Source organism: Primulina eburnea, chromosome 16 (assembly GCF_022965805.1).
Source record: "Primulina eburnea isolate SZY01 chromosome 16, ASM2296580v1, whole genome shotgun sequence".
Classification (NCBI taxonomy): domain Eukaryota; kingdom Viridiplantae; phylum Streptophyta; class Magnoliopsida; order Lamiales; family Gesneriaceae; genus Primulina; species Primulina eburnea.
The window spans coordinates 6101760-6117176 of NC_133116.1; the positions used below are offsets into that span (position 1 = coordinate 6101760).

General features: G+C 33.9%; 1 protein-coding gene across 1 annotated transcript; it reads right to left on the reverse strand.

The window, feature by feature from the left end:
- Positions 1–1202: 1202 nt before the first annotated feature.
- On the reverse strand, positions 1203–8315 carry LOC140817344 (protein neprosin-like). The gene is made up of 7 exons (XM_073176993.1): positions 7766–8315; positions 7582–7668; positions 7276–7491; positions 3267–3431; positions 2961–3014; positions 2604–2750; positions 1203–1774 (listed from the first exon to the last, which is right to left on the reverse strand). The coding sequence occupies exons 1-7, from the start codon at positions 8105–8107 to the stop codon at positions 1397–1399; spliced, it is 1389 nt and encodes a 462-aa protein (XP_073033094.1). The 5' UTR covers positions 8108–8315; the 3' UTR covers positions 1203–1396.
- Positions 8316–15417: the final 7102 nt, after the last annotated feature.

Here is a 15417-nt window from a genome sequence, read left to right on the forward strand (position 1 = left end):
TTGTTTACATTTTATGGTGCAAGAATCCGAGAAAGAAAAGCAAAAACAAATAAAAGTTATTTGTTCTATTTGCCTTAAATCTCGAACTTGAAAAAATTGTTGGGCTTATTCGAGTCGGGTAATATCAAAATTGTTATTGGCCCATTCAAATCAACTTTGTTTATGGTCGAAAAACTATAACTCGTAAATCTACAATGCCTAGAGACATATTCCAAAAGAGATGATAGCTTAGGCCCAATGTCAATATTCTAATAACAAACGAATAAAAAATAAAATAAAAACATTTATACTTGATGATGCATGAAAAGTACGTTATGGAAAACCCATAAACCGCAAAATCTATCATATTAAATCATCAAGAATTTGACTAAAAACTTAACTGAAAGCGTACCTGAGAGAATCATTTAGTTTTCTCTTCTGAACTATTTTCTTAATGAGGAAGTGAATAGAGAAAGTGATAGCACGCGACCATGACTCAAATATATAGATAATTTTTATAATTATTTTTTGATATTTCTGTTTTAGCCATCATAAAAACAGAAATTACACTTATGTCTCTACACATTAAATGCTCACAACCTATTAAATACATTAAAGTCCAATAACCAAAAACCTTAGTTGATCATTTTATTTTATGCTTAACTTAATAGACAATCCATATTACATAATTATTCATATATAAGTCCATATAAATAAAATTGATCCAACATAGTATATTTAAAAAATGAGCACATTCCAGAGTAATAAAATCATAGGACATTAAAATGGGGAAGATTGTGATAACACATAAGAAAATGTCTATAGCTTCCTAATATATATATATATATATATATATATATATATATATATATATATATATATATATATATAATCAATCGTGTCAACTTCTGTATCATCAATGAAGTGACATTCAAAAAATTTGATAAACACGATTGATGAGCAACATCTTACAAAAATAGAGAATCTTGAGTTTCCAAGTTTGATTTGTATAACCATATCTCAGTTTATGATGGATCGTGTGATCGTTCGATTAGATACTAAATGTGAAATGAAATGACAACCAACATGGCATATCTTTCCAGATTATCTGTCAACATTAGTGAAGGTGGGTGGATTCATTTAAAAAAAAATGGATAATACGGATACTAGCCTCCATCAAAATGTGTATAAAAGATTATTAATTTTGGCAAGAGATAGTGGGCTCAAAACACAACAAAACAAAGTGTATTCACTATTTCCATTCACCAATATACAATGCTTCTGAGGTGGTATAACTAATGGATCACTTGTCAGACCAAAAGAAAACTAGAAAGAATAAGCCATACACGATGAATTCACCCAAAAAGTATAAAAATAAAGAGAAAGTAGAAGATATAAATATAACGGTGTTCTTTTTTCAAGGGCATCTTGGATTTTTCCCTGGCCCTCCGTAATAAAAATAATTACCCCAAACTCGATTGATTCCCCCTTGTATATCGTAGCAACTGGGATGATCCGCCAAAACCCGAAGATTCGACAAAGGAATCAAGCTATTATCCCAATCTACAACTTGTAGGTTGCGGAAATACGATGCTCTCCCGAACCCTTCTCCCGCGAAATGCCCGCTTCCCATTTGGGTCGACGTGTGCTGACCCGAGATCTGACTATTAACAACTTCGCCTCCGAACTGGATCATGCTTGCATGATCCCTAAGATGTGTGAATAAAAATGATGGCCAATAACCCACCAAAATCCCATTGCCAAACTCTAGCCACCAATTCCCATGCTTTGGATCCTACAAATTAATTGTATTTAGTATTATCTATTCATTTTATAAAAAGTTATATAAATGAAAAATGATTCTAAAGATCTTGAAAATGAAGCAAAATACGAATTCCAACAAAAGGGTAAAAGAGCTACGAGTGAGATCTTTGGGTGAAAAAAGAAGAATAGGGCAGAATCTTATAAAGGCACAAGCAAAATAATTGTGTCCATCGAGTGAATAACAATCTTGTATTTTGTGTGTCTTCTTACAACATGCGTATGTTGGAAAATTAAACACTCATAATGAAAGTTAAGCTCCACTCTCCCTTTTCTCTCCACACACAAAACCCAAGAAATTACAATATATAAAAATGATTTTTTTAAAAAAAGTTAATTCAAATTTTTTTATACTTTAAGTAAACAATCTTATTTTTTTTTGGGAAATAATTTTTTTTTTGGGACTAAATTGGCTTTGACCTAACAAAAATATTGAAGATTCTACACCTCAGTTAAGATGTCCGAAAATTATAGTACCCACATGAAACTATCATGTTACTGTACATATTGACCTTGTTCTAAAATAATATATTAAAAAAATTAAGGACAAATAATAAATTAATTATCTTCATCAAAATTAATCTCACAACTCAATTTAATAATGAATTATCTTAGGCCTAATTCTTGAAACCTGGTAGAATGGTAAACTACCCTCCCTATGTCAGCCACAAATTTTCCATACAATGATATCGAGAAATAAGCCCCAAAAAAAAATTAATAAATAAAAGATGAATCCATTTTTTTAAAATAAAACTAAAATTATATTATATAAACAAATTGAATTTATTTAGAGAAATAATTACCTTCCACACCAGCAAGCTGATGTCAAATTGGCCAGCACTGTAAGAAGAGATTGGGGAAATGGCAGCCCCAATTGCTATTCTGCTGTTGGTCTGAACAAAGCCCGAGCACAGCAGATTGTAACATCCCGTGGCCTGATATGCATCGTTCTGCGCCATTTAGTTAGCATAATTTATAATTAATTAACCATATTATGCATGCATAATATGTAGCAGCTGTCAGGGCTAATACAGTCTGCGACCACTATACATATTCGTCAAACGATCACAAACTTCACCAACTTGGACACTTCTTGTGACATATTTGACTATATTGTTTATTTATAAGAATGAGAATAAGGATTAATTAATGAAACTTACAGTCCAATAGGTGAAGAATCTGGGATAATTGTCCCCATACAGCTCTGGACTTACCTGTTGGAAATTGAATAAAAAATCAGCAAATCCATTGCATACCACGTGAATCCGTGATATTGCACACGTAAGCAGTATATTGATGTCATATTGATGATATGTCGGAAAAAAATGATTAAAATTGTAAAAAAAACAAAAAATAACATATATTAAAACTGAAGCATGACAATGTATAGAAATCAAATTGCAAAGAAGTAAATATGTAAGAACAAAGTGCATTATAATATTAAATGAATGGCAAAATTAACATGCCTGCCAGCCAGCCTCGATAGTATTAAGATCATCGCCGAATGAACCAGAGATGACCCAAATTTGAGACAAGCTAAATTCGTATTGATTGGCAACTCGTGGCGCCCACACATTTAAACTTGCTTTGGCTCCATAGTACGCATCACCAGTCACGTACCCAACTGCATGCTGTCATTCCCATACAATATTATAACAAAATCAAATCTGAATGTTAATATATATATATAAATTGATTCAATTCAACTGTAGCACATGGTAAAGAAGAGTAGGTGTAGTAGCCCGAATTCCAAATTGGGTAATTAACGGAGTATTGGTGATTAAGAAGGTTTAATGTGTAATTTTGACCGAGTCATGATCGGACGGACCGAAGATGGTTCGGAAGCACCGAAGAGTTCGGAAGGTCCGAAGTGGGTTCGATGGATCCGATCATGAGGTGTCAAGAGCAGCTGGACACGTGCATGTTCGGACGGTCCGAAGTGTATGATCGGAGGATCCGATCATGAGCTGTCAAGAGCCAATGGACACGTAGCGTTCGGACGTTCCGAAGTGTTGTTCGGAGGATCCGAACATGGCCTATAAATAGTGCTCGGATTTCTCATTTTTGGTATTGCCATTTCTTGAGATTGAGTCTTTAGTGAGAGATTTGGAAGGTTCTAGGGTAGTTGTTGGTCGAGCGATAGCCAGGAGCTGCCAGGAGTGGTAGCGTAGCGACGTCTGAGTTACGAGGCAATCGACATCAAAGGGCTGTCGACGGACGAAGGTAAACCCTAAACCTTTGGTAGTACTAGGGAGTACTGGTTTTGCTAGTCGAGCATGGTAGTATTGATTGAGTATGCTTTTGATGCGTAGGCTTGTGCTAGACCTGATTAGCGGTGTTGCGTAAGGCTAGGCTTGCTGTGATAGAGGTACGAAAGTACTATCCGAGATATCCTGGTTGAGTATACATTCTTATATGTGTTGCATGATTATGTGGTGCATTGATATATGTCATATGATGCATGCTATTATGTCACGTTTATTACTGCACGTTGCATTTCATGTTGAGCCGTATCTTCTTCGAGATAGCCTTTACTGTTGAGCTGTATCTCTTTCGAGATAAGCTATATCTTGGGGCCGCTCAGCCCTGTCTTGTGGACGCATGGACACCGAGAGTACACAGTGGCCGACGGGTCGGGAGGGCTTCGGTGGTCCGGGACATTTTAGGTCCACGTCTGTCTTGTAGTGGATGCAGTGACCCAGAGGTGTACCGCGCGGCACTATCCACTTGGCGCCTCTAGACTGAGCATTGTTGAGATCCTTTTGTGACTCCTGTTTCTTGACTACCCCGGTATCATGATCATAGCATGTGCATTTCATATAGGTCTGTATACTCATACTTTTGTACTGGGCGTTCTTATCGCTCACGTCCTCGGTTTTGTTTATTCTTGGACACCCCATTCCCACGGGGCAGGCCTCAGGTTGGACAGCTCAGGAGGAGCAGGAGGAGGACGTTGAGTAGCTGGTTGGTTTAGTTTATCGGTATTGTTTTGATTCGATATGGTTGTATTGGATATTTTATTTGGAGTTATTCTAGACTTCGATTGGGTTGTATAACCATTATTTTTGTTGACTTTTCCACTGTTATCTCTGATTATTGTTAATTAGGTTAATTGCATGCTTAGTTTTTGATTAGTAGGTGATTCTGGAACGGGTCACTACATTTATGGTATCAGAGCATGCATACGATTTTGGGATATAGATTTCTGTTTTGGGATTTCCGTTGACCAATTTACTAGTTTCCCCATTCTATGTTGTAGCGATGGCTGACCATTTTGATGACGGGAGTAGTCAGGGGAGTGTAGGTCGTTGGGGTGACCAGGACGATTTGTTAAGCGTCATAAGTTACCGCATGTTTCTCTAGACGTCATTCTTTCTGTTTCTACTCCGATGGGTCATTCGGTTTTAGCCAAGCGTCTAGTGATGGGTTGTCCTTTAGATTTTGAGGGTAACGATGTTGTTATTTTCGTTTTGTTCATTCTCTAAGCCTGATTTCGAGGACGAAATCGTTTTAAGGGGGGGAGAATGTAGTAGCCCGAATTCCAAATTGGGTAATTAACGGAGTATTGGTGATTAAGAAGGTTTAATGTGTAATTTTGACCGAGTCATGATCGGACGGACCGAAGATGGTTCGGAAGCACCGAAGAGTTCGGAAGGTCCGAAGTGGGTTCGATGGATCCAATCATGAGGTGTCAAGAGCAGCTGGACACGTGCATGTTCGGACGGTCCGAAGTGTATGATCGGAGGATCCGATCATGAGCTGTCAAGAGCCAATGGACACGTAGCGTTCGGACGTTCCGAAGTGTTGTTCGGAGGATCCGAACATGGCCTATAAATAGTGCTCGGATTTCTCATTTTTGGTATTGCCATTTCTTGAGATTGAGTCTTTAGTGAGAGATTTGGAAGGTTCTAGGGTAGTTGTTGGTCGAGCGATAGCCAGGAGCTGCCAGGAGTGGTAGCGTAGCGACGTCTGAGTTACGAGGCAATCGACATCAAAGGGCTGTCGACGGACGAAGGTAAACCCTAAACCTTTGGTAGTACTAGGGAGTACTGGTTTTGCTAGTCGAGCATGGTAGTATTGATTGAGTATGCTTTTGATGCGTAGGCTTGTGCTAGACCTGATTAGCGGTGTTGCGTAAGGCTAGGCTTGCTGTGATAGAGGTACGAAAGTACTATCCGAGATATCCTAGTTGAGTATACATTCTTATATGTGTTGCATGATTATGTGGTGCATTGATATATGTCATATGATGCATGCTATTATGTCACGTTTATTACTGCACGTTGCATTTCATGTTGAGCTGTATCTTCTTCGAGATAGCCTTTACTGTTGAGCTGTATCTCTTTCGAGATAAGCTATATCTTGGGGCCGCTCAGCCCTGTCTTGTGGACGCATGGACACCGAGAGTACACAGTGGCCGACGGGTCGGGAGGGCTTCGGTGGTCCGGGACATTTTAGGTCCACGTCTGTCTTGTAGTGGATGCAGTGACCCAGAGGTGTACCGCGCGGCACTATCCACTTGGCGCCTCTAGACTGAGCATTGTTGAGATCCTTTTGTGACTCCTGTTTCTTGACTACCCCGGTATCATGATCATAGCATGTGCATTTCATATAGGTCTGTATACTCATACTTTTGTACTGGGCGTTCTTATCGCTCACGTCCTCGGTTTTGTTTATTCTTGGACACCCCATTCCCACGGGGCAGGCCTCAGGTTGGACAGCTCAGGAGGAGCAGGAGGAGGACGTTGAGTAGCTGGTTGGTTTAGTTTATCGGTATTGTTTTGATTCGATATGGTTGTATTGGATATTTTATTTGGAGTTATTCTAGACTTCGATTGGGTTGTATAACCATTATTTTTGTTGACTTTTCCGCTGTTATCTCTGATTATTGTTAATTAGGTTAATTGCATGCTTAGTTTTTGATTAGTAGGTGATTCTGGAACGGGTCACTACAGTAGGTCTCATGTGAGACAGTCTCACGGATCTTAATCCGTGAGACGGGTCAACCTTACCCATATTCACAATAAAAAGTAATACTCTTAGTATAAAAAGTAATACTTTTTCATGGATGACCCAAATAAGAGATCCGTCTCACAAATATTATCCGTGAGACCGTCTCACACAAGTTTTTGCCGGTAAAGAATCATGAAAATCTGAAGAAAAAAAAATATTTGGAAAATAAATATAAATTAAAGTTTGCTGTGGAATTAGTTGACCAGAATATTAAATCTTCTTAATTCCAAGAGAGAGTGGAAGCGAAAATGACGGGGTTCGCTTTTTCTTTTTATTTTTTAAAAATTTTATTATTTCTCGGTTAACTTTAAATACATAAAACGCAAATATTAAATTATCCGTTGAGAAGAAATCGAAATATATGAGTGAACATTTATGGAATAAAGAAGAAGATAATCTATAAGCAATATCATTCAAGAAATAGCTAATTATTAATTTGCAGTAATGGTTAGAACTTCTAACCTCGTGTCCCCCGCTGGAAGAATCCCTTCTAATTGGTTTTCGAATTTTGGTTCCGAATCTCCGAATCGAGCTTGCCCGCAAAACATCTTGCTCAGTCGTTCTTCGAATCGGAATCGTGCCTTCGGGGCAAAATTCATTGGAAATGCTCCAAATTTGAAAGTTCTCTTCAAAGATTCGTGTGGTGGTGGCGTACCCTTTCGGCCTCTCGGGTGGATCCTACAAAATTCAATAAGAAAAAATAATAATAATAATAATGCAAACTCCATTTTCTTGAATGATTTTGATTTGATTTGATTTGATTTTTACCAACGGTTTTTGGCCTTTTAATTCTGGATGATCAAAAGCTGGTTGCTTGTCTTCTAATACACAGTCTATGGTATCACCATCAGGACTCTGCGGAGTTGAAAACATTGGAAGTACGTCAAATTCTAGGATCAGATGAGCAAAAAATCTAACCCAAAAAAACTGAATCAAATCCAAGAAAATCTGCCTGAATTGTCTTGACAGAAGGCTTATTGATTCTCGCCAAATGGGCTCTGATGAACTTCAATTTCTTCGACTCTTTCTCGGGCCGAAAACTCTGTTCAGTCTCGTTGAATCGAGCAGATTGAACAAAGGAAACAAACAACAAGAAAAGAACGAAAAATGAAATGATTGGGGAGATCTTGCAGCAACTAGACGCCATTTTTGTGGGATTTTTGTATCTTTTCCCTCGGAACAGAAGTGTCTGTATTCGAGTACATTGATTTTGTCTTCTTCTGTGATCCGAACAGCAGAAAACCATCTCCATGGATTTTCCAAATTTCACACCTCGAACCAAGGCAAGTAACATGTCACAACAGCTCACTCGCCATTTCCGAAGCTTCGAAGCTTTAAAAAAAAAATATCGAATCCCTCCTATTATTTTATCACTTCCCACGCTTCGATGATCTTGTTTAATATTCTCACAATGTACGACTAAGCATGAGTGTGTGTGTGTGTGTATATATATATATATAAAGAAACTTGAGAAATTGTATGTGTGAGTGTGTGAGAATTTTTAGAATTCTGTCCATGTGGGGCGAGGGGTATAAGTAAGGATGAGGCTAGGATCAAGAATCCAAAGATCAGTGGCCAAGTCAAGCGTGGTACATAGAGCACAATCGATCTCTTTTACTTTTAATTTTTTTTTAAATAATGTAATAAATATTTTGCATAAATCTAAAATAAAAAGTATATTCAATCAATTGTTTTCTTTTAAGTTATCAAACTCTTGACAAAAACTTATGTGAGACGATTTCACGGACTTATTTTGTGAGACATATCTCTTATTTGAGTTATATATCCATGAAAAAATATTACTTTTTATGCTAAGAGTATTATTTTTTATTGTGAATATCGATAGGGTTGATCCGTCTCACAGATAAAGATTTGTAAGACCATCTCACAAGAAACCTACTCCAATTTCTTTATATCCAAGTTTTGATTTTCCTAATAATTTCGTCCATTTTCTAATGTAACACCCATTAAATCCATATTGTAATAATATTTTCATTTCCTCCATGTCTCGTTTCTGCTTTTAATTTTACTAAAAATATATAGGAAATTTGAAACCGATGAGAGAAAGAAACTTTTTAAACTTCTCTGGTTGAATTTTTTACATTTTTTTCCCATAATTAATTCTAACAAATAATATGTATTATACATATTTATAATTTTTTTTTTGAGGTTTGAAGACAAAAGAGAATTAAGTTGATTCTGGTCATTCCAAAGTTTCTGGCTTTGGGTGTGATTTCTTTACCCTTTCCCTAGATGTTCTTTATGCCAGCTAAAGTATATTTGTAAGTGAAATTTTAGATTTAAGCTCTAAATACACAATAAAAAATACTACAAAATAGGACCTTTTTCATTTAATTTGGTTTTTCTTTTTGCCATTTCCTTAGAGCAAAATTTTCCAAGAAAATAAAATTGTAACCTTACGTCAAAGAGGCGCATTTCTTATAGAAAAGAAAGAAAATAGTTGCTTGTAATTATTAGTTAGTAAAATGTAAATATATAGATAAGATTTTATTGCACAGTCCTCGTTTCTAATGTCTCATTTTCTTGGCGAAGACAAAACCTTTTAATGTTCCCACATAATTGTCGATGTTAGCATGCGCACCTGCTCATTTACGCTTAACAGATGAAAGAAAAAGGTTTCTATATTAATAATGCGTGCCCGACTAAATAATGTCTCATTATTCGAGTTGCTAGTCAGGTATGGATCTGTTCGACATGTCTCGCGGATATATATCTGAATGACCGTTTCATGAGAGACATGTTCTTGCCAAAATAAGTTTTCTAATATTATAAATATATTTTTTAAAAACTATATCACCGCTTTATTGTCAAGATATGTGAATTATAGAGAAAATTATACCCTGTTGTAGTAATTTTTCCAATGTCGCCTAGATGTGACACATTTGTGGCTCTGTCATGACATTGATGCATGCATTATCACATTAACACTTCTGACAAAAATTAAAATTAAAATTGCAAAAAATTGAAAGATACATGACTAAAATTGAAATTAAACAACACGAAAGACCAAAATCATAAACAAATAAACATATATGACTTCAATTATCGTTTTCCATAAATTACAATATAATCAACTAACTAGTTTGAGGATTAAAATTCATATCCTCTAATTAATTGGCTGGAAATTAAGTGTTTATATTTATTCAAGGGATCAAATTAAAAGGTGGGCAAAAATTAACCCCTCCAAAAAGTAGGTGATTGAAAGGCTGCAAAAGGGTTAGGTTGGTTTAGGAACAGGGGACAACAGATGGATTCTTGAAATGAAAAGGGCCAGTTTAGGATTATTAGGCCACATGATAAAATCTTAAATAATATCAAAATTTTTAATAAAGCAACCTTTGGTAATCAACATAATCATACCATCCGTGTGCATTTTCACACACACACACACAACATAATCAACATAAAGCAACCTTTGGTAATCAAAATAATATAAAAATTTGTGTAAGACGGTCTCACAGGTCGTAGTTTGTAAGACATATCTCTTATTTTGATCATCCATAATATTACTTTTTATTGGACTAACATGTTCCGAGTACGGTCCCTCATGACAAAAAATAACAGAGGTGAATTAAATTGAAGCACTCAATTTGTATACAAATGTTTTGGATGAGTAGAAATTTATAATAGTAATGTATTTCTTGTTGGTTATGGAACTAAATGAGATTCTCTTTTTTCAATTTTCTGATTAAATTTAATCATCTAATAAATGGGGACCAAAAATGGAGTCTGATCTTTAACCACTTACGTAGTTACATTTAAAGTGGTCTCCTATATTGGTAGTAGTCAAGGGATGTGGACTACTAATTGTTGGAAGGAGAAGTCACTTTTGTTTTTTCTTGAATTCATTTTGGGCATTATAAAATTACTATATAAAATCATGTTACTATAAATACTATTTTAATTAAATATTTGACAAGATGGTGAGTTAGTAGTTACAGTTAAATGCCCAACCTTTCTTCACTTTGTTGTCCACTAACCAAACGAAACATGGAACTGGAAAACAAAGTGGTCGGATTCATATTCTTAGAGATGGCCTTCCCAATTATTTTCATCCATTACAATTTCTCCTTTATTTAGTAACGAGGAATATATCCACACTTGAAAAGAGAGACGAATCATTCCATTTGTTAAAAGAGAGAATGCCCATATAATTTAGGTCCTCAAACATGCAATCACTGGTGGAACTCCAAAATGTGTGTCGGGACCGAGATCATCGAGCTACCTAAGCTTTTCGAAAAGAATCTTTAACATCCATATATGGTAGGCTTGGATATAAAGTTAACATCACAATTACTACAAATTTAAAAGGCGAAAATTGAACTTTTATATAGCAAATAACATTGGAACAATGTGTCTTGTCATGCCCCGAGACCGGATTAATCGACACCAACGTCATTCCATAATTACGTAATCATCAAACGACAAGCTTCGTAGTAGGGTATAAATCAAAATCAATTTATATAATAAATATCATCAAATATAATCGTTTGCATGTGAGGCCCTGTGATCGTCGGTGCCATGAGATCGTATGGATAATGAGTTGCTCTTGGCAGGCTTCTAAGAGAAGAGAACATGAATGGACCGATCTTACACTGTAATGATAGAGATTCCAAAACTATTTAGGTATGAAACTTGTGTAGTTGAGGATTGTTTAAATGATTTTATAGGTACTACTCATAGATGCATATTCTTTTCGGGATCTCATCACATAAGAACTCTAAAGTTAAGTGTGCTTGATTTAGGGTAATTCTGAGATGTGTGACCCCCTGGAAAGCTTTCCAGGGTGCATGTGAGTGATGACATAAGCATGTTTGAAAGAATCATCTTGATACAATGAAGACAGTCGTCGAATTTAGGGTGTCATAGTCCTAGAGTTTATGTCAAAGTTTACTTTCAAAGTGCATTACCAATGGAAAAAGATCATAAACTCCTAAAGAGATTGGGTTAAACAATCATTATGTCCCATCTTTACATGCCAACATGACAAAGATTTATAAGTTAACATATTCATAAATAAGCCCAAAGTGGAGATTTTCCTAAGCCATGATTGAATAGTGTTGAAAAGGAAAAGCCTAATAGAGAGTGTTTTTGTGCCCTATCTTTCTTTTGGAAAATGTCATAATGGGCATGCTAGGTGAATTATGCTCCATTGAATCATGAAGATCGATGCACAAGATGATGTTGTTAAATACACAAATTCTTTTGATTTTTGAGGCATCAACCATGATTAGGTTTGAACTTTATTCCGCCTGATTTCTTGATCTAATCATCAACCATGATTAGGCATCAACCAGGGATAAGATTGATCAAATGCAAAACTCATCCAGCTTTAATTAGCTTCTTAAAAGCTAAACATATGTAAAAACATTGATCCAGTTCCGGAAAACATGGATTAACACTTTACACAAGAATGGATCCATTTAGAAATTAGCAGGTACGAGATAAAATGTTTCGACTATGACGATTATTATCGAGTATTTCAAATCGATGGATAAGAATATATTGATATTGAAATGCACTAAATAAATTTTAGTTTTTGGTAAAAATCACCAGATAAATCTTGATTTTTTTAATAAAAAAACTCGATATGACGATGAATTGACTAAATACATATAAACTAATAAGTGTTTAGTCAATTCATCATTATATCGATTCTTTTTATCTCTCTAATCAAGCAAATGGGTTAATATATAAAAGAAGAACAAATAGCCAAAAATATCATTTCTTTCAGACTTCAGGAGATGTAATGATTTTAGATGAAACAAGGACTGTCGGGGGTCAAAGGAATTTCTTCCTGGGTAGAATTTTTTTTTTTTTTAAAAAAATTGCATTTGTTAGTCTTGCTAACCTTTCTTGCATTGTGTTGTTTTAAGTTTTAACAATGTTGCTTCCATTTAGTAACTGTGTACCGAGGGTGGACGTTCGGGTATTGGTACTCGATACCCGTACTCGACTGAGTATTTACCCGATCGGGTTAGGTTATTTTTCGAAAAAATTGAATTCGTGTAATATCCACCCCAGATTATATATATTGGGTTGGGATCGGGTATGATATTTTTCCTAAACGATACTCGATCGTTTGTCTTATAAAGTTTAGTTGTGTTTAAATATTTTAAGGCTATATTTAGTGTGGGAATATTTTAAGGCTATATTTAGTGTGGGTGATAAGGAAATGATAGATTCTTAGTCTCATGTTTGTCTCATTTTTTATGGACCCAATTAATCAAGAAGCCCATGATTAAAAAAACCTATGTGATTGATAAGGCAACTCATTGGTTTGAGAGGATTGTCAATCTCAATCCTAAAACATACCATAAATTCCAATTTTACCCTTTCGTCTTCTCTTGATTGCTAATCACCATAAAATAATTTTCATTTATGTTTATTTTATAAGTTCATGCGTTATACATAATCTTAACTAATATATTTAGTTAAGATTTGTAATTCAATTAGTATTTAAAATTTTATTAATTATTATTTTAAAAAATAATAATTCGATAAATATAAGTTAAAAACTAGGAAATAAATATATGAAACAGCTAGTTCGGATAATTTAAAGTGAATTTGATGAAAAATAAATTACATAATTTGAAAAAAATAATATTACATAAGTAGTGAATATTGGATCAATTAATTTAGGGTATTTTTGTCTCAATAATAAAAAAATATAAAATTTATCCTACTTATTAAAATCTTACCAAACAAAATATTCTTTATCACTACATATTATATATCATTACCTTGAGTTTTGTTATCAATCCAATTAATTATCCTATCCTACACACCAAACATAGCCTAAGGCATTGTTTGGTGTGCATGATAAGGGGGGATTGATTGTTAATCCTTCACTTATCATGTGTTTGGTGTGCATGATTAAGATTGTGATAGGCCCGTTCAACCCGCACCCGGCCCGCACATATGCATTATTATCCTCATGTGGGTGATTATATAATCCTTTGGGGGAGAAAGGATTATGTTTAATTAATTTAAATTTTTCTTTAATATTCTAAAGTTTAAAATAATTATAGATTCAAAACATTTAATAATATTTAAATATAATTTTTAATTTAACTAATATTATAAATAATTTAGTTATTATTGATCATATTTTTTATTATTATATTATTTTTAATTGTAATAGTATAATTTTTATTAACCATTTTTTATTATTCAAATTTGTATTAATATTTTAATTATCACAATAAATGCATATTTATATTATTATCAAAATTTAATTATTTTTTATAATATTAATCGAGTTTTTAGTTTTTTTTTTCGAAAATTGGAATTAATGAAAGTTCAATAATTAATATAATATTTAAATTTTATTTATAATTTTTAAAATCAATTAATTCTAGATATTTTATTTATTTCTTCAATCATTTTAAAAATATATTACTAACTAATATATGATGAGGGTATTTTAGTAAATAGTTAACAAAAATAATCAAGCAAGTTAAACTCATGCCAAACATCATATAATTTATCATCATGTATTGTGTATCCTTACTTTTTATTTTATAATCACTATTATTATATATCATTTACTTATCCTATCACACGAACCAAACGGTGCCTAAATGTATTACTATACAATAACTATTAATTAATTAAATAAACCTACTATCCGTCACAGCATTATATTAAAAAAATCAAACTGATATTATATCGAAATAATGAAAGTATAAAAGAATGGCAATTCAATTATCTAAATTTCCAAATCATAATATTTAAAAAAGATCAAGACCAAACTTGTTTACTTTATTAAAAAATTCTTTTTAGTTTGGCAAAAACTCGTGTGAGACGCTCTCATAAGTCATATTTGTGAGACGAATATCTTATCTGGGTCATCCATGAAAAAATATTATTTTTTAATATAAGAGTATTACTTTTTATTGTGAATATGAGTAAGGTTACATGAGACTCACTATTTTAGTTTCTGGTCGAAAGTATATAAATATATAGAATTCCATATTAAATTCTTTCTCACAGATTATTTAAACTAATGTAACTAATAAGTCATCTACACATATATTTTGAAGACATCTCCTTTTATAATTTTTTTGTTATAAATTATGAAATAAAAATATTTTTTAAATAACGCATTTAGTCCCGATATTATTCGGGTCATAGTTGGTATTTTTTCTACCCAACATGCCGGATACCCGATTATAACCACCGACTCGACAAAACCCAACTCGCTTCCACTTGTATCTTCAATGCTTCATAACGATCTTACCATTTAATAATATTGTCCAATTTAGTTTGGACGTTTCTCTGTTCTTTAATTCCAAGCAGCACAGGTGGTTAAAAAAATTAATCTTCTCGTAAAGGACAACTCCTTCAAATTTTCTTTTTAAAACGATTTTTTAGCATGATATCAACGCCAAAAGTTAAAAGTCCAAAGCATATTATGTGTAAAGTCACTTATATTTCATCGAGTTGGTATTCTGTATCATTTATTGTCTGATACCAACTAAAATTTATATATTTGACTAGGATATCATCCCACTTATACATTTCTTGTCTCCAATATTTGCATGTTGGAACGTGTTAAAGTAAGAATACAATCTTTAGTCA